Source organism: Rhinoderma darwinii, chromosome 2 (assembly GCF_050947455.1).
Source record: "Rhinoderma darwinii isolate aRhiDar2 chromosome 2, aRhiDar2.hap1, whole genome shotgun sequence".
NCBI lineage: Eukaryota > Metazoa > Chordata > Amphibia > Anura > Rhinodermatidae > Rhinoderma > Rhinoderma darwinii.
In genome coordinates this window covers 202,216,631-202,241,954 of record NC_134688.1, presented here as the reverse complement: position 1 = coordinate 202,241,954, position 25,324 = coordinate 202,216,631, and the positions used below count along the sequence as shown (strand labels likewise).

The 25,324-nt window shown below is 39.7% G+C and overlaps 1 protein-coding gene across 1 annotated transcript in view; it reads left to right on the top strand.

Moving 5' to 3' along the window:
* The window catches only part of DMD (dystrophin), a 2,416,993-nt gene that overhangs the window by 779,009 nt on the left and 1,612,660 nt on the right, over positions 1-25,324 (top strand). Inside the window, exon 11 of the mRNA XM_075852742.1 lies at positions 3,277-3,458. Within this exon, the coding sequence (XP_075708857.1) occupies positions 3,277-3,458 (182 nt within the window). The remainder of the gene's footprint in view (positions 1-3,276; positions 3,459-25,324) is intronic.

Genomic DNA, 25,324 nt, shown 5'->3' with positions numbered 1-25,324 from the left:
GGCGGCTGGCCATAGGCGCGGCAGGGGGGCCCAAGCTGAATTCTTGCACCAGGGCCCATGAGCCTTTAGCTAAGCCCCTGGGCAACATGCTCTGTCTTTATACTATAGAAGAGCCAGCGCATTCTACCGAACTCCTGTGTGGCCCCAATGCCTGCCCCTGAAGATGTAATCTTTACCACATCCTTCAGAATGGCATCTTCTAAAGCTGTCTATTCAATGACATGTGACAAAACTGCTTTTATTATTAAATTGGGTTTAACATAACTCAAACTTATTGCTAATTTTAGTTCTATTTAGATGCTAAATAGGTTTAACCCCTTAAGGACACGGCCAATTTTGGCCTTGAGGACAGAGCAATTTTTTTTATATTTCCCTCTTTGCATCCCGACGCTCATAACGCTTTTATTTTTTGTACGACGTAGTTGTATGAGACTTTGATTTTTGCGGGACGAGTTGTACTTTATGTACGTACCATTTTTTGGTACAAATACATTATCGTTTAATTTCTATAAATTTTTAATAAGATTAAAATGCAGAAAAAAAAGCAGTTGTGCAGCAGTTTTAATATTATTTTTTTTACACCATACACCGATCATAATAAATAATGGTATACATTTGTAGTACAGGTTGTTACGGTCGTAGCGATACCAAATATGTCTATATTATTTCATGTTTTGGGACTTATATTTTAAAAAGTTGATTTATTATAAAAAATGTGTGTTTCTGTGTATTTTATTTACTTTTTATTTATTTATTTATCATTATTTTTTTTTTACATTCATTTAACTTTTTTTTTTAATCCCATAAAGGGATTTATCATTTTGATTTTTATTTTGTAACTGCAATGTACTGGCATAGATCTATATGCCAGTACATTAGCCTGTTACTGATTGTACACAGGCAGTTGTTAGGGCATACCTCAGTATGCCCTAACAACAGGAAATATGTTCAGACAGCCCTGGGGTCCTTCACTGGACCCTGGGCTGTCTGGCCATATGAGTTGTGGGCTTTGATCGCGTCACAGTTATTTTCTGTGACGCGATCAATGTGCAGTCCCCTCTCCTTGAACGCCGCGATCAGCTGTCATCGCGGCGTTCAAAGGGTTAACAGCGGAGAGAAGATGTTTCTCTCCTCTCCGCTGTCAGAGCGGGGCCGTGGCTGTGTATTACAGCCGTTGCCCCGCTCTCGATCGCACACACAGAGACGGCAGGGACGGCTGTCACACAGGACGAGTATGCTCGTCCTAATGCGCGAAGTGCTCGCCGCTCAGGACGAGCATACTCGTCCTGTGTCGGCAACCAGTTAAAGAGGCTCTGTCACCAGATTTTCAAACCCCTATCTCGTATTGCAGCAGATCGGCGCTGCAATGTAGATTACAGTAACGTTTTTTTTTTTCAAAAACGAGCATTTTTGGCCAAGTTATGACCATTTTTATATTTATGCAAATGAGCCTTTCTTAAGTACAACTGGGCATGTTTAAAGTTAAGTCCAAGTGGGCGTGTATTGTGTGTGTACATCTGGGCGTTTTTACTTGTTTTACTAGCTGGGCGTTGTGAATAGAAGTGTATAATGCTGACGAATCAGCATCATCCACTTCTCTTCGTTACCACCCAGCTTCTGGCAGTGCACAGACACACAGCGTGTTCTCGAGAGATCACGCTGTGACGTCACTTCCTGCCCCAGGTCCTGCATCGTGTCGGACGAGCGAGGACACATCGGCACCAGGCGACAGAGGCTACATCGACTTATCTGCAAACGCCGATGCTGCTGCAGAATCAACTGTAGCCTCTGTCCCCTGGTGCCGATGTGTCCTCGCTCATCCGACACGATGCAGGACCTGGGGCAGGAAGTGACATCACAGCGTGATCTCTGGAGAACACACTGTGTGTCTGTGCACTGCCAGAAGCTGGGTGGTAACGAAGAGAAGTGGATGATGCTGATTCGTCAGCATCATACACTTCTATTCACAACACCCAGCTAGTGAAACAAGTAAAAACGCCCAGATGTTACACACACAATACACGCCCACTTGGACTTAACTTTAAACACGCCCAGTTGTACTTAAGAAAGGCTCATTTGCATAAATATAAAAATGCTCATAACTTGGCCAAAAATGCTCGTTTAAAAAAAAAAACAAAACGTTACTGTAATCTACATTGCAGCGCCGATCTGCTGCAATAGGAGATAGGGGTTTGAAAATCTGGTGACAGAGCCTCTTTAAATCAAAAAGGTGACGTCCTGTCAACTGTCAACTGTTGTGCTTTTAATTTTCTGGCTTCTTTTCTTCTTGGCAACATCCTTTGTTTCTAGAGATTACAGCTGTATAGAACAATTCTTAAAGTTTCGTTACTTTTAAAGCAAATATGGCATTGCAAATAGGATAATATTTAGTATAATATAATAGAAATAGTCTTACTTTAAAAGCTAATTTTTAAAATAGGAATTTATATAAAGGGAACATCAAATAATTGCTCCCTATTCTTAGTATCACTTTTTTAATAATATGATATTGTTTAACAGAAACATAAATAATGATACGCATAGCCTAGCATTATTCCAGTTATACTTATATGATATTTGTGCATCACATATCTGGAACCCTTAGTTACTATTCATTTTTGTGAATGACAATTGTATATCTTTAGCGAAGTCCTAAAAACATATGTTATCGTAGAAAATAACAATTTATTACTAAATTATCTTAGAAGGAGAAAAGGCTATATATCGTATATGGGCTTCATGGCTGGCCACGCCTGTACTAGCATATTCATATTTGATAGATGGAGAATAACTTCCTCAGATCCACAGAATAGTGACTGGAGGGGTTAATCTCTGAGAAGGGAATGTGGTAACATGTAGTTCTGCTTTTACTTCTTATTTTAGTATATGATTACTATACTGCTCTAGGTATTGGAATTTATATAATCTATAAAACCATTATATATATCTGTTTAGAAGGGCTCTCTTTGTCTGTGGAGACTGAGGGGTGGGGGGTGGAAGGGGTGGGATTGGCTGTTATATGTAATATATGCTTTATGTTGTGAAAAACTTTAATACAACTATTTAATTAAAAAAAAAATCTTAGAAGGAATATGTTAGCTGAAACAGAATCAATTAGAAGTTTACAGAAGATTCAGCATTCTGTTATCTCTTACTCCTTAAAATTTTAACACCTATGTTAGGTTGGAAATCAGCTTTATAGCCTAGCGTATAACTATTCTGAGATAAAATGTAACTATTCTCAACTCCTGCTTTAAAAGTTTGGTTCATTTCTAGGGCTTTATGATGGAATTAACATCTCATCAGGGAAATGTTGGAGGCGTTTTGCAGGCTGGAAGTCAACTATTGTCTGCTCGGAAACTTTCCGATGATGAAGAAAATGAAATCCAGGAACAGATGAATCTCCTCAATTCCCGTTGGGAAAGTCTCAGGTTGGCAAGCATGGAAAGGCAAAGCAAGTGAGTTAAAACTTGGTATTACTTCATAATTTTATTTCCGCTTTGCCTGATACATAAAATGTGTTATCTTAGTCTAGCAAAGACTTCTCATGATGTTTATTGAGGTATCCATCATGATTATATGTGCATGCAAGAGACGGGTGAGTATTAGAAAAGCAAATCATCAAACTGCTTTAAAAAATGTGCACTAAAATGCAAGTAGGACACAATATTGATATTCCTCGTGTGTACTGCTTGGGTTACTTTGCATGCAGAGTAGGCAAAACATTGAGAACTGACATACTTTTTCTTGTAACTGGAGGTATTATAAGGGAATTACCTCGATTTGGGAATTGATTACTAATTAAATGTGATTGGATTGTTATCTAAGTCACTGTTGTACTGTTCACGTCTTTAAGTTGAGCACATTGAGTAAATATCCATAGTGAAGAGAGAGAAAGTAAGTGAACCCCTTTAGCAGCAATTTTTCCACTAAACATTTCCTGTAACTGCAAATATGATTTGCACAATGTTGAGGATGAATTTAGGACCATTCCTCCCTGCAAATGTGTTTCAGTTCCTCAGTATTTCTGGGATGCCCTGTGTGTATTGCCCTCTTCAGGTCTCTGACTTAGTCACTCCAAAACACAAATCTTCTTTTTCAACCATTCCTTTAGTTGCTTTACTTGTCTGCTTTGGGACAGTGTCTTGTTGCATCGCCCAATGTCTCTTCAGCTTGAGGTCATGGACTGCTGCCCTTACATTCTCCTATAAAATGTTTTGATACACTTTTAAAATCATTGTTCCCTCGTTGTCTGCAAGGCATCCAGGCCATGAGGCAGCAAAGCAGCCCCAAACCATGATGCTCCCTCCAGCTTCACAGTTGGGGTGTTGTGTATTCTTTCTAAAAAGTTCCACTTTTGTCTCTTTTGTCAATAGAACATATTCCCAGAAGCATTGTGGAACATCCAGATGGCAATGTTTTTTCTGGACAGCTTCCATTCTTGTTCAATGTTATTCTTATAATGGACACATGAACAGAGGTTTTTGCAGTTGTAGAGTCTTTAGTAGGTCTTTTGCTGTTAACCGTGGGTTCTTACTCACCTCCTTCAGCATCGCCCGTTGTGCTCTTGGAGTGATCTAAACAGGATGCCCACTTTTAGAGAGAGAAGCAAAAGTCCTGAAATTTCTCCATTTGTAGATAATTTGTGTAACCATGGATTGATCTACATCCAGTTCTTTAGCAATGCTTTTGTAGTCTTTCCCAGCTTCATGCATTTCACACATCTTCTACTGTGTTCTGCTTTGAGGCATGGATCACACTAACAATCTTTCTTGAGAAGAACAGATTTGTCAGAATCCAGGATTTGTGTGCCTTTATTTAATGGGCAAAGCACCTGTGAAACCCACACTTCCAATCTCATCTCTTTTATTGAAATTCCTATTGCCATTTAGCTCTTAGAGAAGTCATTAACACTGTTTACTCAATGTGCTCAGTAAAATACATGAAGAGTACAACTGTCAGAGTGTTATTAGTTTAGTTAGATTGTATTTGTCTTTGATTGTAACTTAGGTTTTATTGGTAAAGCTGTTTTCACACATTGCGTTCAGGTGCAGTTAAAACCAAATTAAAAAAATATATCACAAAAGCTAAAACACATTTTTTACCTGTAAAAACTGCAACCACATTGAAACCTTAGCCGCAGTGTCTGAAAACAGCTTAATGTATGTATTTACTTTTTCTTGCAACTTTATCAAGCATGATACCTATGTAGTTAGCAGAAATACATTTCCATGCCTTCCTTATGAAAAAATAATGAATAAAATAAGATTAGAGTAGAAAACTCGTGTACTAAAGCAAAATATCCTTTCTAAAATGTGTAACGCAAAGACTAATTTGCATTGATACCTGCAGAGTTTGTGTAACACTATAACAGAACTGTAGTAACACAGATTAAGAATTTATAAAACCCGTTCTATGATGGAAAACAGATTTTAAATTCAAAGGTCTCAATTGTCCTGTTATTTTTACTGTAACTGTGAGGGCATGTTTCATGTATCTTCATCCCTCAAAGAGGATTTCCAAATGTTAAAGCAATTTTGTAATTATGTTTACTAAAGCAAAGTGCAGCCACATTGAGAGTCAATGTTATATAAGGCTTCCATCGATTTATATCAAAACCACAAAAAAGGCCATACTTACTAGGTATATGGGTGGGTGAAAACTTTGTCATTGATTGACTATTATGACAATCATTTTAGATCAGTTTATTAGAAGCAACAACCAATATGGCTGTCCGTCTTGTAAAAATGCCTGCCACAGCGAAATGAAAACATGGCAATATATCCGCAGTTTAAAAAAAACATAATTATGAAACATAATTACAAAACAAATTATCAGCAGAGAGTCATACGCGGGCCGTCCGCAACCGCGGACCGTGCACACACAAGATGTGCATTCATTTCAATGACATGGATTTCTACAAAAAAAATAATGAAATTTGTACATTTCACCTCTACATTGCTTTAATTCCTGTGAAACATCTAAAGGGTTAAGACATTTTCTAAATGCTGTTTTAAATACTTTGAGGGGTGAAGTTTTTAAAATAGGGTGACTTATTGGGGGTTTCTAATATATAAGGTCCTAAAAACCACTTCACATCTGAACTGGCCCCTGTAAAAATAACCTTTTGAAATTTTCTTGAAAATGTGAGAAATTGCTGCTAAAGTTCTAAGCCTTGTAACGTCCTAGAAAAATAAAAGGATGTTCAAAAAACGATGCCAATTTAAAGTAGACATATGGGGGATGTTAATTAGCAACAATTTTGTGTGGTATAACTGCCTGTCTTACAAGCAGATACATATAAATTTAGAAAAATGCAAATGTTTGCAATTTTACGCTAAATTTTGGTGTTTTTCACAATTAAATACTAAATGTATCGAGCAAATTCTGCCAGTAACATAAAGTCCAATGTGTCACGAGAAAACAGTCTCAGAATCGCTTGGATAGGTAAAAGCATTCCGAAGTTATTATCACATAAATTGAAACATTTCAGATTTGAAAAATGAGGCTCTGTCAGGAAGGTCAAAAGTGGCTAGAGGGAAGGGGTTAATAAACAATTTGTTGAAATAAGTTGTGACACATTTATTGAGAAGTAAATGCCTCTTAATAAACCTGTTGCATCTTTTGTCTGGTCGTGTTTGCGCCAGATTTGGGGCGTAATGACTGTGACCATGCACCATCTATTCCCCCCTTCCTATCGTACATAAAATGAAAGGTAGATTTACTCACCTCCCTGCTCCTCTTTGCTTCTCCCCTCCGTGTTCCCTCAGGCTCCTCAGCATGCTGCGGCTCATACAAGGCCCTGATACCGAGCAGCGTCAAGGCCTTATATTTGACGCAGCACTTAATGCAATGGCACGAAGGGGCAAAGCAAAGAGAAGCAGTGAGCTCATTCTTTTTTTTTATTATTATTATTATTATTTTTAAATTGTTCGATGAGTATGGAGCATGGTAGGGGCTGACACAAGCCTCTACCGTGCAACACCCCACAGTGTGGAATCTACAGCAGCTCTGAAATCTAAACCCCATCTATTTTGAAAAGCCAATCCGTGCTCCAATTACCTAGATATACAGAACAGTACTTATTGAACATCATAGCTTTTTTGGCTTGAAGTCCTCTATAAGTTGCTCAGTTATAAGTAACTTCAGTAAAGACAAAAACAATACAATGTGCAGTACTTATATTTTGTTCACATAAATTATTTTATGTTTAAAGAGCAGTTCCAAGGCACCAAAGTTTTCAATAAGACTTGGCAACTGCACATGACATGACTCCATTTGGTTCACGGGTTCTGCTGACTTCTCCACATTCTTAGAGACGCGTAACTAGATTGATGACTTCCACAGGCGCTACCACTGCCCTTTTTTCTTTTCCCCGCTCTTTCGTTCTTAATTCATGAGGCCAAAACATAACCATCTGCCATTTTTTTTCTTAAATGTTAAGTATTATTTGAAACTTTGGATATTCACGAGATTCATAAGTGGTGCACTAGGTCTATATTTTATTCTCTTATGATTATGTAAGCCTAGTGAATATAAATATTTACCTTTATTTCTTAACCCCTTTAGGACGCAGCCTGTTTTAGCCTTGTGGCACAGCCGATTTTTTCAAATCTGACATGTGTCACTTTATGTGGTAATAACTCCGGAATGCTTTAACCTATCCAAGCGATTCTGAGATTGTTTTCTCGTGACATATTGTACTTTATGATAGTAGAAAAATTTGGTCAATAATTCAATATTTATTTGTGAAAAACACCAAAATTTAGAGAAAATTTGCAAAAATTAGCATTTCTCTAAATTTAAATGTATCTTCTTGTAAAACAGATAGTAATACCACACAAAATATTCACTAGTGACCATTTCCCATATGTGTACTTTATATTTGCATTGTTTTTTGAACATCCTTTGATTTTTCTAGGACGTTACAAGGCTTAGAACTTTAGTAGCAATTTCTCAAATTTTCAAGAAAATTTCAAAAGGCTATTTTTACAGGTACCGGTTTAGTTCTGAAGTGATTTTGAGGGCCTTATATACTAGAATCCCCCCCCCCCAATAAATCACCCCATTTTAAAAACTGCACCCCTCAAAGTGTTCAAAACAGCATTCAGAAAGTTTCTTAACACTTTAGGCATTTCACAGGAAATAAAGCAAAGTAGAGTGGAAATTTACAAATGTCCTTTTTTTTTGCCGAAAATCATTTGTAATAAAAAAATTGTGTAACACAGAAGGTTTTACCAGAGAAACGCAACTCAATATTTATTGCCCATGTCCTGCAGTTTTTAGGAATATCCCACATGTGGCCCTAGTAGGGTAATGGACCGAAACACCAGCCTCATAAGCAAAGGAGCACCTACAGGATTTTGGGGCCTGCTTATTTTTAGATTATATTTTAGGCACCATGTCGGGTTTGAAGAGGTCTTGTGCTACCAAAACAGTCGAAACTCCCCAAAAGTGACCCCATTTTGGAAACTAGACCCCTCAAGGAATTTATCTAGGGGAATAGTTAGCACTTTAACCACACAGGTATGTTGCTATATTTATTGGAGTTAGTCTGTGAAAATGAAAATCTACTTTTTTTCTGAAAAAACATAGAAATTTTTAATATTTACAAGGAATAAAGAAGAAAATGTACCCCAACATTTGTAAAGCATCTTCTCCAGATTGCGGAAATACCCCATATGTGGTAATAAACTTATGTTTGGACATACAGCATGGCTCAGAAGGGAGGGAGCGCCATTTGGATTTTGCTGAATTGGTTTTTAGTGCCATGTAGCGATTGCAACGCCCTGGAGGGAACAAAACAGTGGAAACACCCCAAAAGTAACCCCATTTAGGAAACTACACCCCACAAGGAATTTTTCTAGGGGTATAGTAAGCATTTATACCACACAGGTTTTTTGCAGAATTTAGTAGAATTAGGCTGTGAAAATTAATATAAACATTGGAGAAAAAGTCGCCCTAAATTTGTAACGCAATGTTACAGTGGTAATAATTTATTTTTTTATTAGAAAGTAATTAATCTTTGCAGGACTGATCCTTTTTTGCTTTTCCATTTTAGTTTTTCGCTACACGCATTCCAAACGCAATAACTTTTTTTACTTTTCCATGAATTGAGCGGTGTGAGGGCTTATTTTTGGCAGGACAAGCTGTAGTTTTTATTGGTACCATTTTTTGGTACATACAACTTTTTGATCACTTTTTATTACATTTTATTTAGACCTTTGTTGACCAAAAAACAGTGATTTTCGCGTTTTAAATTCTTTATTTCTTACGGCGTTCATAATGCGCTATAAATGACAATATTACTTTATTCTGCAGGTCGGTACGATTACGGCGATGCCATATGTATATAGTTGTTTTATGTTTTGCAGCGTTTGCACAATAAAATCAGTTCTTTATAAAATAATTTATTTTCTGTGTCACAGTATTCTGAGAGCCATAACTTTTTTATTTTTCAGTCAAAAAAGCTGTGTAAGGGCTTGTGTTTTGCGGAACAGGTTGTAGTTTTTATTGGTACTATTTTCGGGTACATGCGATTTTTTTGATCACTTTTTATTCTATATTTTGGGAGGGGCGGTGACCAAAAAATAGTGATTCTGGCATTGTTTTTAGTTTGATTTTTTTGCGGCGTTCACCGTGTGGTAAAAATAACATTATAGTCTATAGATTGGGTCGTTATGAACTCGGTGATACCAAATATGTGTACTGTTTTTTAACGTTTTCATTTTTTCCCTATAATAAGAGACTTATTATAGGAAAAAAAAAATATTTTATTTTTACACTTTTGTAAAACCTTTTTATTAACTTTTTTTTAACTTTTTTCTTTACTTTTTACACTTTCTTTTTTTACCTGCAGCTCTGATCGCTGCTAGAATACATTACACTACCTAGGTAGTGTAACGTATTCCAACTGTCAGTGTGACGTCACAGTCACTCTGACAGTTAGTCTACAAAGACCAGCCAGACGCTGGTCCTCACAGGCTTGCATACATGGCAAACCCGGTGGCCATTGTTTGGCCCCCGGGTGCCATCACAAGCATCAGCAGCCCCCACAATTGCATGGGGGCTGCTGATGTGCTACAAAATCCCTACATGCGGAGATCGCAATCAAGCTCCGCATTTTACAGGTTAATTGCCGAAATCAGCGGCAATGAGCCGCTGATCGGCAACAGTGGAGTGTCAGCTGTCAGGGACAGCTGACCTCCCGGTTCCCGATGCACAATGTCATCGACTCTGTCATCAAAAGTGTGCATCGCGAATGGCAGTGACGTCCTTTGACTCTGACAGGAAGTTTATCAGGAGGCTGGTCCTGATAGGCTTCCGTACATGGCAGACACGAAAGCCATTACTTGGCCTCCGGTCGCCATGCTAGCCATCTGTAAACCTCACGTTTTCATTGTGAGGTCTGCCGATGTGCTAGAAAACCCTAAAATGCGGTGCTTGCAATCGATCACCGCAATTAAGAGGTTAATTGCCCAAATCAGCGGAAATAAGCCGCTGATCAGCATATAGTGGAGTGTCAGCTGTCATGGACAGCTGGCCTCCCGGTTCCCGGTGCACACTGTTGCCGACAGTGTGCACCGGGAACTATGCAGTAACTGTACGTCCCCGTGCGCTAAGACACTGGCCACATGGATGTACAGTTGCGTCGTGGTGCGCCTAGCGGTTAAGGCAAATCAGGAACTAGTTTGAGAATGGCAACAGTGTTCATGCAAATCTCCTAATTAATAATAGTTTTAAAACTATAACAAACAATACATCTGTTCTCAAGTATAATAATAAAAATCTTCTTTTAGCCATTTCTAGGTTCCGGAAGATTTCTAACCCCTCTGTCCCCACTCTCACTCCCAATAAGTTGTATCTTAAACTACGTTTAAACTACGTTTTTTTTTTTTCTTTTCCCCTTTTCTTTGTTCTTACTTTTCCCTCCCATCTTTTTCCTATTTCATTATATGCTACATAATGGTCGATATATCTCTATGAATTGTGTAAGTCTGAGCCTATGTGTCCTAGAAGGCCATTTATACTTCTGTGCATTTTTTTCCAATAATAGTTTTGAATGACCACAAAAAATATCTTCTAGCAAGTTTTAGGTGCAATGCAAAGGGTGAAATCCGCTGCAAAATCTGTATTAAACACATGCAGATTTTGCTGCAGAATTCAGGCTGTTTCTACAGGGGACATTTTGTGCTACATGGAAACTGGTCCTAAGCTAACAGTTTGTGCTTTCCTTAAATTCATTCAACATCAACTTTAAATTCACCTTTTATCGCTCGGACTACATTGGAGTAAAATCACAGGATTACCATGAGGCAACCTCAGTGTTTCCATATGAGAAACAAGGTCAGAGGAAATCTTCCATCTATCACAAAAAAGCAGAACATGTTGAACTTTTTTGCAATGGTCCCAAGGTTGCCCATTACAATGTTTTATAGAGGCAAACACGGAGGTTATCTAGGGTTGCAGTAATGCCACAATTTGACTACAACTCATGGGTGACTGAGAGATGTGTAGTCCTAGCATAAAATACGTTCTTGCTATTAGGACACCTGAGGAGTCTCTGGACATTCCTTGTAGGTCATTAAAGTTCACCTATGCCTGAAAAAGTAGGTCTGTTTGTTTCCTGATATCTGTTCGACTTATTATCTAAATAACTTTTGCCTATTAGCCTGCCCTAAATTCTGTCAGATCCTGATTCCCAACTTTACCAATTTTGCAGGCACTTTTTTTTTATTTATTAGAGGCCAGACCTAAGTTCTGAAATTGAGACCTCAGAATTAGTTCCAGCAATCCATACTCACTCCACTGAAACATGTTAGGATTGGGGGCATGCACCTCAGTAGAAATTGAAACATTTTAGGACCATTCCCTGGAATGTGACTACACAGCCTTGTTCAGGAAAATACTGAACTCCAGTGTCTTAAAGTATTATTCACATTTCATCAGATGATTTTCCGTAGTATTCGAACTAGACATCCGCATTGGCTGAAATGGCAGTGAAGTAAGTTTTACTTATCTCTGCTTCTTATTACCATAAACTTGTTCACAATAGAAAATAATTCAAAGTAGAAAGTAACCTTGCTGAAAGCATTTGTCCCATGGACTTGTGCTTTTCATGTTCATGGGACTCCGCTGTGCTTTCTAATACAAGACAACTTTTGTTCTTCTTACTGTATGTCTTTTGATAGTGTTAAATAAACCTAGAAAAGTGGCAAAGCTGAAAAGTAGTCTTGCTATTGTAAAGTGTTAAAAGATGTAGGAGGTACAGAGCTGCCATGTGTTCCTCCATTGAAAATAGAATTACTGCAATTCTATTCTTGACACGAAGTGCATGGCTCTCGGGAAGTGGTGAATCGATACATTTCTATACAGCTAATCTATACCAATATTTCTTCCAATAGCTTACCAAGTGTCCTTTTTCCTAGGCTGTTATTTGTACGCACAGGTAACAGTTATCAGGCATTGTGCATGAATACAAGAGCCACAAAAAGATTGCCCTATTTCAGATATGCCCTTTGTGAAGTACAAACTTGTTTCTATAACATATAAAACAGGTGAAAGCCTCCTACTTTTTATTTAAAATCACATTGCAATGACATGCTCTCCAAGGAGCCATGTATGTATTGATTAAGATGATCCTATACTTTGCAATATAAGAAGACCACACCAATTCCAATGGATAAAATAAATAAGCTTTACTGCATGTGAGTAGTGATTACATCTGTACATAGACCAATTAGAATCCATCCAGTCTATAAACCTGGTAATAATAAGAACGTTCTACAAATGTACTGATATGTCAGATTTTAAAGACATATTTTATCACTCAAGGAACATATGTTGTATTTTAATATTTTGAAAAACATAAAATGCTCTATTTGACCAATTAGTTTTATTTTATCTCAGGTAAATAAAACTGACTAAATTGATATTAGACTATATGATGCTAAATGCGGTCTGGAAATGAAGGTCTGTATGTAGAAATTTGCACACTCTAGTTAAAAGGGTATTCCCAAAATAATAAATTAACACTTATCTTAGTATATGTGATAATTATAGGATCGCTAAAGGGACCCACCTCTGGGATCCCATATTTTGTGAGAACTGGGGTACCGAACCATTAGATCCTCTTCACTGCTAGACCGCAGTGAGCTGGATATTGAATGGCGTGGTGGTCAAGCATGCATGCTCTCGCTTCATCCTATGTCTTTGGGAAGGATGAAAACAGCCAAGTACATCACTTGGCTGTTTCTGTCATTCTCATTGATAGTGAAAGGAGTGGCGTGCGTACGCTCAACTGCTGCTTAATTTAAGATCCTCTTCACTAGAGGTCAGAAGAAGCGCGATCTCCAGCACGAAACAGGCTGTAACCTACAACTAGCTGTCCTCCCTGTAATGCTTTTACCCTCGCCAAGATGACACAATAAAGTTGAGAAGATTTGCAAACGGGTGAGTGCCGCATTTTCATTTCTTTCATCTATAAGATCCTCTTCACTGCAAAGAGTCTAGTGAGGAGGATCTGAGGGTTCGGGACCCCCATTGTAATGATTGGTGGGGATCCCAGAACTCCAGCGATCATAAAATGATCACCTATCCTATCCTATCCTAGCTGATAATTAATGATTTTGGGAATACCCCTTTAACAAGCCAATGCTGCATATGGCACCTTTGATTAGACAGTGCTTATAACCGTGTTTGTACATTTGGTCACCTAAATGTGTGAACAAATTCGGAACTACGGGGCAGTTACATACAGCAGTCTTAGCGTAAAGCCCGGAGGAGTAAGATGCAACAAATTAATTAAGGGGTGCATCTTCGTCTGTCCATGTGCCACATAGTGAAATATATGCCAGCTACAAGCTGGTGTATATTTACTCTATAATTCATGCCAGTTTCTGGTGTAAATTATAATAAATGTGTTGGGCTGATGGTGGCCCCCTGCCAAGCAACACCCACTTTTTTAAGTGCCTTGAGTGGCTAAAATGGCAAAAAAATTGCAAAGCCATAATTTGAGGCTTTTTAATTTCAGAAAACAGTGTAAAGACTTTCATAAGTTACCGTATTTTTTGGACTATAAGACGTAGTTTTTAGAAAGAATAAATCTTGCTAAAAAGTCCCTGCGCCTTATAGTCGGCAGTCAAGGGACCCGGAAGCACTGGGCCCCCGGATCGCTTCCTTACGTAACCCCTTCCCGATCCATGATGTGCCGGCCCATCATGGAGCGGGCAGGGGATGATGTATGGAACGGGCTCACGCGCTGAGCCCGCTCCATACACTGCAGGTGTCAGCTTCGGACATGCTGCTCTAACGGCCAGGAACAGCGATCGCACTGTTTCTGGTCGTCTAACTAGTTAAATGCCATGGCTAATAGCGACCCTGGCATTTATAGTGGTTTTCCAAAGGATATGTCATAAATGTCAGATAGATGCGGGGCCCCATTCTATCTTACCCGGCTCCGCTGTCTTCCGGCCACTTCACTTGCTGGTTACATGGTCGCGTTACGGAAACAGCGTTACTCGCTGAGCTACACAGTTTCAATAACTCCCATACAACTGAATAGTAGTTACGGAAACAGCGTAGCATGCTACGCTGCTTCTGTAACTGCCATTTACTACTATGGGAGTTACAGAAACATCGTAGCTCAGGGAGTTACGCTGTTTCCATAACTCATCCATGTATTGCAGGCTATTGTACCAGCGATCTAATGATCGCTGGTTCAAGTCCCCTAGGGGAACTAATAAAATGTTTAAAAAAAATAAAAAGTTAGATAAATTTTCAGGAGTGTAAAAACTTTTAAAAGTAAAAAAAAAACATTTTCCCATTTTTTTCCCAAGCACAATGTAAAAATAAATAAATAATAAAAAAAATTGGTGTCGCTGCATCTGTAAAAGTCTGAACTATTACAATATAGCATTATTTGACTCACACAGTGAACGGCGTAAAAAATAAATAAAATTAAAACTCCAGAATCTTTATCTTTTGGTCACCATTGCGCTAAAAAGAATGAAATAAAAAGTGATAAAAAAATCGTATGTACCAAAAATAATTTTCTAATAAAAACTACAGCTCATCCCGCAAAAAATAAGCCCTGACACTGCTCAAACGAGGGAAAAATATAACTTATGGCTCTCAGAATGTATTGAAACTGAACAATTTTTTTTTTTTTTAACCAATAGTTTTTTCTTTGCAAAAGAAGTAAAATATGAAATGTTTTCCTATTTTCTGTTGTCTAAAACCTGGGTGCGTCTTATAGTCAGGTGCGTCTTATAGTCCGAAAAATACGGTACCCTAAATTCTTTCTCCTTACACTCTGATGTTACATGAGAATCTCTGCAGTCAAAATGTGGTAAAAGGCAGGAAGTAATATTTATAATCCCACCCGGGGAACACTACCCCATTATAAATGTGAAGATACTATTATCAGCTTTTTGTTAAGAGTAAACACTGAATACGTACCTTCATTGTGAGTCAATAAGGAAATGGATTGGGGCTTTGTTATTTGTCTAGCGGGAACATAACATATCATGTATTAGAAATTTAATCTGACAAATCTTGAATAAATTTCATTGTGATTTTGCACCTAATCCCTCAGTACAATTCTTCTTCCAGGAAAGCAAACAGCCTGATTATATAGTTGATATAATTATAGTAGAACATCACGCAACCTGCTAATAGTCCTGCTTGATCTGTGACTATGAAAACAAAACAATGATGAATTGAATCCTGTTGTGACAATTAAAAAAAGCAATAATCATTTTCGGTTACTTTATTTCTCAGATAATTACTGCCAGTGGGATGTTGTCTGATTTATATACTAATGTGATAAATGGGGAAATAAAATGAATGGCACAGCAGCCCATATTTTTATGCTTAACTTGTTTGTAGAGATTTCAACAAACACACTTAGGGGGTACAGGCTACACAGTATTCTCTGTTGCAACAACAAAGACAAATTGTGGTATAATTACTTAGAAGGCCATATTCACATTTGTGTTCAGAGATCAATATTATTTGCTTACTAACAAATTTTAATGTTAGTGAAATTTAGGTGCATGTTTGCCATCCATTCCATTCCCTTTTTAATCCATTATCCTCAAAGTACCTACTATCTTCATTTCCATGTTATCACTATGTAGCTTCAGATTTGGAAACAGCTCTTTAGTACAGAGGTTGAATAAGAGTTCAAAGGCTATGTTCGTACACCTTTGAACACTTTAAAAAAAAAACACAAAAAAACACACAATGTATTGTGGTACAACATTGTAATTGTTTCTTATTGTTTATTTTTTTTAAACTTTTTTAAGATACAGCTTCTATGTATCCTGGATACATAGAAGCTGTAACTTTCTCTGAAACCTGAATCCGTCAGGTCAGCGGGACTGACTGCCTTGGTGGCAGGATCTACCTGTTATCGATCACATCCTGAACTTAGATGTGATCGTTATTAGCTAGATCCTGTGTGTCAGAGATACACAGGACATGCTGTAACCAAAGCTGTCAGTCCCGCTGAACTGACGGATATGGGTTTCAGCACAAGATACAGCTTCTATGTATCCAAGATACATAGAAGCTATATCTTAAAAAAGTAAAAAAGGTTTTAATAAAAACCAATTACGAAGTTGTTTAAAATACCACAAAACATTGGTTTATTTAAAAAAATTCAAAGCTTTACAAAGACTTAAATGTGTCCATAGACATTAGATAATTGTTGATACATTTCAAGGTCATACATACCATAAGGACACCCAAAGCTTTATGCTCTTTTTATCAGCTCTGTAAAGCTTCTCAGGGCTCCCTATGTACACATTTACATCATTAGCACAAAGTTCTCTCTTCTATAAGGGTTGGTAAGGGGATGGGGTGCAAGAAATGCTGGGCTATCCTGTCCCATTAGGTTGGGGTGTGATGGCCAGCAACATCAGGTGGTTCCATATTGAGTGGTGCTATGGGGTCTCCTCTGCTGTATGTATGCTACTAGTATGAATCTGCTGGCATCCTAAAGCCTCATCAACACAACCTTATTACAACTCTGTACAAAGCTCCAAGTTGTACCAAGCTGTAATACAGCACTTATAGGAATATATGGTCAAAATGGATGCAGTAGTAGTATGCTTTTTCATACAATGTTATACAAAGATTGTGCTATGTTCCATAAGATTCAATATTATGGAGGTATTCTTCCCTAGAATCATTGCTACCACTAGCCACCTCTTAGGCTGGGTTCACACGTGGCGGAATTTCACTTGAATTCCGCTGCGGACACTCCGCAGCGTTAATCCGCAGCGGAGCCGTTTCTCCATTGACTTCCACTTAAATTTAGAAGTGTTCGTTTAGACGATGCGTAAAATTCCGCTGCGGAGCATAGGCTGCGGAGCGGAATTTGGTGTCCGCAGCATGCTCTGTCTGTTGCGGAGCAGTGGCGGACTGGTTGCGGACTCATGGCGGAATTTCTCCATTGACTTCAATGGAGATTCTAAATTCCGCAATGAAGTCTGCAGCTGTCATGCACATGTTATGTGTGCTGCGGATGCGTCTTGCTTTTTTAACATGACATTTCTTCATTCTGGCTGGACCTATGTATTTCTAGGTCTACAGCCAGACTGAGGAAGTCAATGGGGCTCCCGGAATTACGGGAGCGTTGCTAGGAGACGTCAGTAAATAGTCACTGTCCAGGGTGCTGAAAGAGTTAAGCGATCGGCAGTAGCTGTTTCTGCCCCCTGGACAGTGACTACCGATCCCAATATATAGCAACCTGTAAAAAAATAGAAGTTCATACTTACCGAGAACTCCCTGCTTCTGTCTCCAGTCCAGCTTCCCAGGATGACGTTTCAGTCTAAGTGACGGCTGCAGCCAATCACAGGCTGCAGCGGTCACATGGACTGCCGCGTTATCCAGGGAGGTAGGGCTGGATGCCGAAAGAGGGACGCGTCACCAAGACAACGGCCGGTAAGTATGAAATTCGTTTACTTTCACTAGGGAAAGTGCTGTCCATTCTCTCTATCCTGCACTGATAGAGAGAAGGGAAGCACTTTTTCCGCAGTCCGCAGCAGCTAGTCCGCATCAATTTACTGCACATTTTGGGCAGATCCGCAGCCGTAATCCGCAACCCGGATTAGGTGCGGCATTGATGCGGACAGTTGCGGAGGAAATCCGCCACATGGGGGCATGCCCTTACTGTGGCTAGACTTTAGGACCCATTTCTACCGCAGACCTCTTTCAGTGTCAAAATGTCCAAATGCTTAGTCCACATTTGGTACCATCAACAGATATACTTTTTAAAAGATAGGTCACCCCTATACCTTATATACAGTGCATTGCAGTTCCGTCCTATCTGTGAAGTATCATACAAATTCTCCATAAAAGAGCTTACCAGTTGTAACATTTACATTCAGAAAAGTCTGGAAATAGGGAATTACAATCGAAGTGGATTATAATTACTGACCCCTTATATAATATTTGTATTTGGAGATTTGGCACTTAATTATATTTAAGTTTTCTCGGTTTATTTTATTTAACATGCTGGTTTATAATATTCTGTCACACATCACTGAAATGTATATCACAAGGGTAAAATAATAATCTAAATCCTATATATAATAATAATATTGCAGATTCAACGCTGAAAAATTAGCTATTCATGGCACCCAATACTACTGTTTATCTACAATTAGACACTTCAGAAATTGTGTACGGATTCCTATAGTCATTACACCAGCAAATGAACTGCATCTCACTAAATATAACGTATATTTGCGTAATCTTTATTTCCACATATGTTTAGTCTCCTTTTTTTTCCCTAAAAAGAGATGTGCTGTGGTTTTATGTACATCATTTGGTTTTACAAGTATCTAGCATCCAGCTGAAAGATACCATCTTACTTTGAACATTTGTATGGGTATATTTTCACAGCAGATGGTTTGCAGATTGTTTGAATTTCAAAGATAACTTAGGCTCTGTTCCCACATCACATTTTTTTTAGAAAATCCAAGAAATCTAGTGGATTGTAATTCAATGCAACTAATCCGTGGTTTTTCAGCGAGGAATCCACAACAGTAATGATTTTGAAATCCATAGCCGTTTTAATTATTTCACATAGATATTTTCCTGAATCTGTGAACCTGTGAATGTAGTATAATATATCCCATTCACATGCATTGTTGGCAGAATGTGAGCGGATTCTGTCAGGATTTGGGTGCAGAATCCGTGCCTATGGCCGCAGCGTATCTGAGCTGGAACCTGCTGCACCTTCCGTGCAAAAAATCGCATCAATATGTGGTGCGTTTTTTGGGACGGAATTTCCGCTGCGTAAAAAAAGCGCTCATACTTACCTCCTCCCTCCCTTGACGTCCTCTCTGGCCTCCTACAATGACATTGCAGACCCTGTGACGCTGCAGCGATCATATAGGCTGAAACGTCATCCTAGGAGGTCAGACTGCAGGAAGAAGGAGGGCGTTCTGAGTAAGTATGATTTTTTATTTCCGGATTTGCGATTTTTGCGCTGCTAAAGTTGCAACACTTGGCTTTCTGTTGCAGGTTTTGCATCCCCATGCATTCAATGGGGGAAAGCCCGCAACAGAAAATGCACAAAAACACAGCATAAATTGACATGCTGTGGAATGAAATTTTGCACCGCAAGTCAATTTATAAGGCTGGGTTCACACGACCATGTTACGTCCGTAATGTACGGAACGTATTTCGAGCGGAAGACCCGGACCGAACTCAGTGCAGGGAGCCGGGCTCCTAGCATCATAGTGATGTACGACGCTAGGAGTCCCTGCCTCTGCGTGGAACTACTGTCCCGTACTGTAATCATGATTACAGTACGGGACAGCTGTCCTGCAGCGAGGCAGGGACTCCTAGCATCGTACATAACTATGATGCTAGGAGCCCGGCTCCCTGCACTGTCTTCGGTCCGGGTCTTCCGGCCGAAATACGTTCCGTACATTACGGACGTAACATGGTCGTGTGAACCCAGCCTTAACGTTTACGCTGCGGTTTTTTTCCGCACCGTGTGCATGAGATTTTCTAAATGTCATCCACTTTGCTGCTACTGTAAATATTGTGGAATTTCCGCACACAATTAGATTGCGGAAATTCTGCAGTGTTTATAATACGTGGGAACCCGGCCTATATCCTGAAGGAATCCGGAACCTGTGAACATGGCCTTAAACAAAGGATCTTGATGTTATCACACTAAAAATTAATTGAATGTTAAAAGGGTTATCCACTTAAGGAGTCCAAATGCTGGAACCTCCACGTAGTTTCCAGGAAAAGCAGCTTATTACAATTAATTTATCCTGCAGCATCACTAAAATTAAATTTTACATGGCGTCCATAGCAGCAATGGGCATTTATGTAACACAAGGACATGACGATTGTGAGAATCACTCACTCTCTATTAACCCCTTAATGACCAGCCTATTTTAGACCTTAATGACCAAGCCATTTTTTACGTTTTTCCATCGTCTCATTCAAAGAGCTATAGCCTTTTTATTTTTGCGTCGACATACCTGTATAAGGTCTTGTTTTTTGCGGGACAAGTTGTGATTTTTAATAGCACCATTTTGGGGTACATAGAAATTATTGATTAACTTTTATTAACTTTTTTTTGGGGGGGAATAGAAAAAAAACAGCAATTTTGACACACTTTTTTCCTAAATTTACGCCGTATACCGTGTGGTATGAATAACACAATAACTTCATTCAGTGGGTTGTTGCGATTGCAACGATACCAAATTTGTATAGTTTTTGTATGTTTTACTACTTTTCAACAGTGAAAACACTTTTTTTTCAAAATTATTTGTTTTTGTGTCTCCATATTTGAAGACGACGTAACGTTTTTATTTTTTTGCCAATGCAATTGTAGGAGGACTTTTTGTTTGCGGGACGACTTCTAGTTTTTATCGGTACAATTTTGGAGTAGATGCGACTTTTTGATCACTTTTAAATCACATTTTTTTTAAGGCTGGATTCAAAGAAAACAGCAATTTTAGCATGTTTTTTTAGTTTCTTTTTTACGACGTTCCCCGTGCGGGTTAAATTATGTAATAAGTTTATAGCTTGGGTCGTTACGGACGCGGCGATACCAAATATGTATAACTTTTTTACTTTATTTTGTTTGTTAATAATAAAGCAGTTTGTAAGGAGGAAAAGTGGGTTTTTCCTTTTTTTTTTTTTCACTCTGTATTAAATTTTTTTACTATTCTCACTAGGGAACTTCACTACGCGATGATCCGATCACATTTATAATACTCTGCAATACTTCTGTATTGCAGTGTATTATGCCTGTCCGTGTAAAACGGACAGGCATCTGCTAGGTCATCCCTCCGGCATGATCTAGCAGGCATTCACTACAGGCAGACCTGGGGGCCTTTATTAGGCCCTGGCTGCCATCGGAGACACAGACACTCGGCGATTTTATCGCCGGGTGTCAGTGGGATGAGAGGGAGCTCCCTCCCTCCCTCCAAAACCACTCAGATGCGGCGCACGCTATTGAGCACCGCATCTGAGGGGTTAAGCGAGTGAGATCGATACTAATATCGATCTCACCCAGTCGAGCAGGGACGACCCCAGCCCTCAGCTACCTCTGGCAGCTGAGAGCAGGGAGATTTGACAGCTCCCTGCTCTGTTTACTTATTCCAATGCAGCGACGTAAAAAGTCTATTGCATTGGAATAAAGCCCGTTAGTGGCCGATGTAAAAACACAATGGGGCGGTCACTAACGGGTTAACCCCTTAGTGACCAGCCTATTTTAGGCCCTAATGACTAATGACCAAGCAATTTTTTTTTTCGTTTTTCTATAGTCGCAGTCAGAGAGCTGACTGTATGAGGACTTGTTTTTTGCGGGATTATTTGTACTTTTTAATGGCGCCATTTTGTGGTACATATAATTTTTTGATTAACTTTTATTAACTTTTTTTTGGGAGGAATAGAAAAAAAACCTGAAATTCCAACATAGTTCTATGCATTTTAAATTCACGCCGTTCACTGCGCTGTGTAAATAACACATTACCTTTATTCTATATGTCGGCACGATTACGACGATACCACACATGTAGAAGATTTTTATGTTTTACGACTTTTGCACAATAAAAACACTTTTGAACTAAAATTATTTGTTTTTGCATCATCGCTTTTCAATACTAAATAAAACCACTTTTTATGGGAAAAAACTGTTTTATTAATTTTTTTACTGTAAGTTTTATTAATAATTTTTATTTCACATTACTTACTTATTTTTTTAGCCCCACTAGGGGACTTTACTATGCCATCTTTAGATCGCTGCTATAATGCTTTGGTATACTTAGTATACAAGAGCATTATTTCCTGTCAGGCACGTCCTAATAGGCATATACCCAGGGCAGACCTGGGGGCTTCTATCAGGCCCCCGCCTGCCATGCCTCCCCATCAGAGGCCCGCGATTGCATTTGCTGGCCGCCGATGGGTGACAGAGGGAGCTCCCCCCCTCTGTAAACAAGTTAAATGCCGTGGTCGCTATTGACCGCGGCATTTAACGGTTAAACGGCCACTATCTAAGTATACTTCAATCGCGGTCGTTGGAGCAGCAGCCCCGGCTCCAGCCTGCATGGGACATCCGTGTAGGACTTAGACTGGGCCGCCGTGAAAAGGCGACGGCCTAGCCTAAGGCCTCTTAGTGACCGCTGTGAAAAGGCGTATTGGTGGTCACTAAGGGGTTAAAATCTAGCCAAAATTCTGTTTCTATCATGCCACCACAAGTGTTAGCTGCAGTACACAGGTTAATGCAGAAAGAATACGTTGTTTTTAGCAAAATATGTCTACAAGGAAAGGAATGAACGTAATTCTTCCTATAAGATTCCATGACATTAGATATGGGGCAAATTTCTATAGAGATGTACTGAACTAGTGAATGTGTGTAAAGTGGCTTGAACACCCACTCTATAGGATGTATTATTGTTTTGCCTGCATTTGCTGGTTCATTTTATTCATAGTGTTCAATCAAGTGTTTTTAAATATACGGATACTTACAGTATATGTATATACACTTATTTGATTAAAATGTATCCGCTTCCTTTATTTTAAAAGGGTTCACTGAAAACAAGCCTATCTCATGTTGCCCCGCTACTTGGGTGTCCAGCAATCAGCTGTAGTTTATCGGGTAACCTGCCAACTTGTGTTCAATTCCCAATCTGCACCACCGCAAGGGAAATTAAGCATTACATGGTGCCAGTTAAATGTGACATCCATGTAATTCACAGATGTGCTAGGTCCTCCAGAGAGCGAGTGATTCTCTTTGCAGCTGCACTCCACTGGGGCTAAGTAAAGGGACTCTAGTCTTCTACTGTACCTCACAATGCCATAAAAAAAGATTTCTCCTTTAACGAACAAACCCTTTAAATAAAGAGGTAAATGTGTCATTTGACTTAAATAGACAGGATTAAAACAGATCTCTCCTTGAGCAGCAGGTTATAAGAAAGATATTGCTGAGCTTAATGATTGACAGCTATTACTCATTGAGCGAGAGAAAGAAAGCCAGCCTTCAAATATTTCAGAAGACTTTTCAGAATAAACTGTCATATGTATATACATGAGAAATAATAATATTTCTGGCCATTTTGTAAGCAGCTTTCCCCTCTGCAGGCTCTGTCTATAATTTTCTCTGAGCTAGTGGACTGAGCCTATCATGTCTTCTATACACTTCACACATAGAAGAGGAGAATCCTGCACTCCTATCTCTATCACATAAATATAGAAGCAGCAGCAGCATGGATGACATTACACAGAAGTAATGAAGTAGTGTAGCTGAGAATCCAGCATTGGGGTGAGACAGTAAGGGCTTGACCAGACGTGGCGGAATTGCTCTGGAATTCCGCTGCGGACAGTCCGTAGCGGAAATCCGCAGCGTACACGTTTCTCCATAGCTTTCCACAGCTTTTTAGTTGGGTTTGTTTACACGTTGCGGAAAATTCCGCTGCGGAGCATAGGCTGCGGTGCGGAATTTGGTGTCCGCAGCATACACTGACTGTTGCGGATGTGAAGCGGACTTGTTGCGGACTCATTGCGGAATTTCTCCATTGACTTCAATGAAGAGTCAAAATTCCGCAATGAAGTCCGCAGCTGTTATGTGTGCTGCGGAGCGTATTGGTTTTACTAACATGATAGTTCTTCATTCTGGCTGGACCTATGTATTTCTAGGTCTACAGCTAGACTGAGGAAGTCAATGGGACTCCCGTAATTACGGGTGACTACGTGTGTGAATCCGTAATTACGGGAGCGTTGCTAGGCGACGTCAGTAAATAGTCACTGTCCAGGGTGCTGAAAGAGTTAAACGATCGGCAGTAACTGTTTCAGCACCCTGGACAGTGACTTCCGATCACAATATACATCAACCTGTAAAAAAAAAAATCGAAGTTCATACTTGCCAAGAACTCCCTGCTTCTTCCTCCAGTCCGGCCTCCCAGGATGATGTTTCAGTCCAAGTGACGGCTGCAGCCAATCACAGGCTGCAGCGGTCACATGGACTGCCGCGTCATCCAGGGAGGTCGGGCTGGATGTCGAAAGAGGGACGCGTCACCAAGACAATGGCAGGGTAAGTATGAATTTATTTTCTTTTACTAGGGAAAGGGCTGTCCCTTCTCTCTATCCTGCACTAATAGAGAGAAGGGAAGCCCTCTTCCCCTCAATACGCAATGGCTAGTCCGCATCAATTTAATGCCCATTTTAGGCAAAGCCGCAACAGAATCTGCAACGCAGATTCTGTGCGGCATTGATGCGGACAGTGTATGCAGAACTCCGCCACGTCTGAGCATACCCAAACACTTATCAGGAAGCTGCAGCATGTCTATGTGTATCTTTCTCACTCTGCTCCTTGCTCCTGCTCCATTGACTTGTATAGGCAGCGTGTCTATGTCTCTTTCTCGCTCTGTTCCCTCCTCCTGCACTCCCCTCCCTTCTCCATAGACTTGTATAGGCAGTGTAGCGCCCATGGCCGCGGGCCGTCGGGCTTACTCACCTCCCGACGCCCGCAGCCATGGATCTGTGAGCGCTGGCCTTCGTCTCCCTCCTAGGAGATGCCAGCGCTCACTTCCGCTCCGTCCGGCTGGGTCCCATAGGGTGCGCGCGCACGCTCGCGCCCGACCTTAAAGGGCCAGCGCGCGCAATTAGGAAATCGTCATCACTATCAACTGCCACGATTTCCTGGTCTATAAGAAGGCCCCTGGCCTTCTAATCCTTGCCTGAGCGTTGTTAGTCTTTCCCAGTCTGTCTCGCAAATGGTCCCTTAGTGTCTCCCGTTCCAGCTGTTACCTGTGCCCTGTTACCGTTCCTGTATTCCGTATTGTTC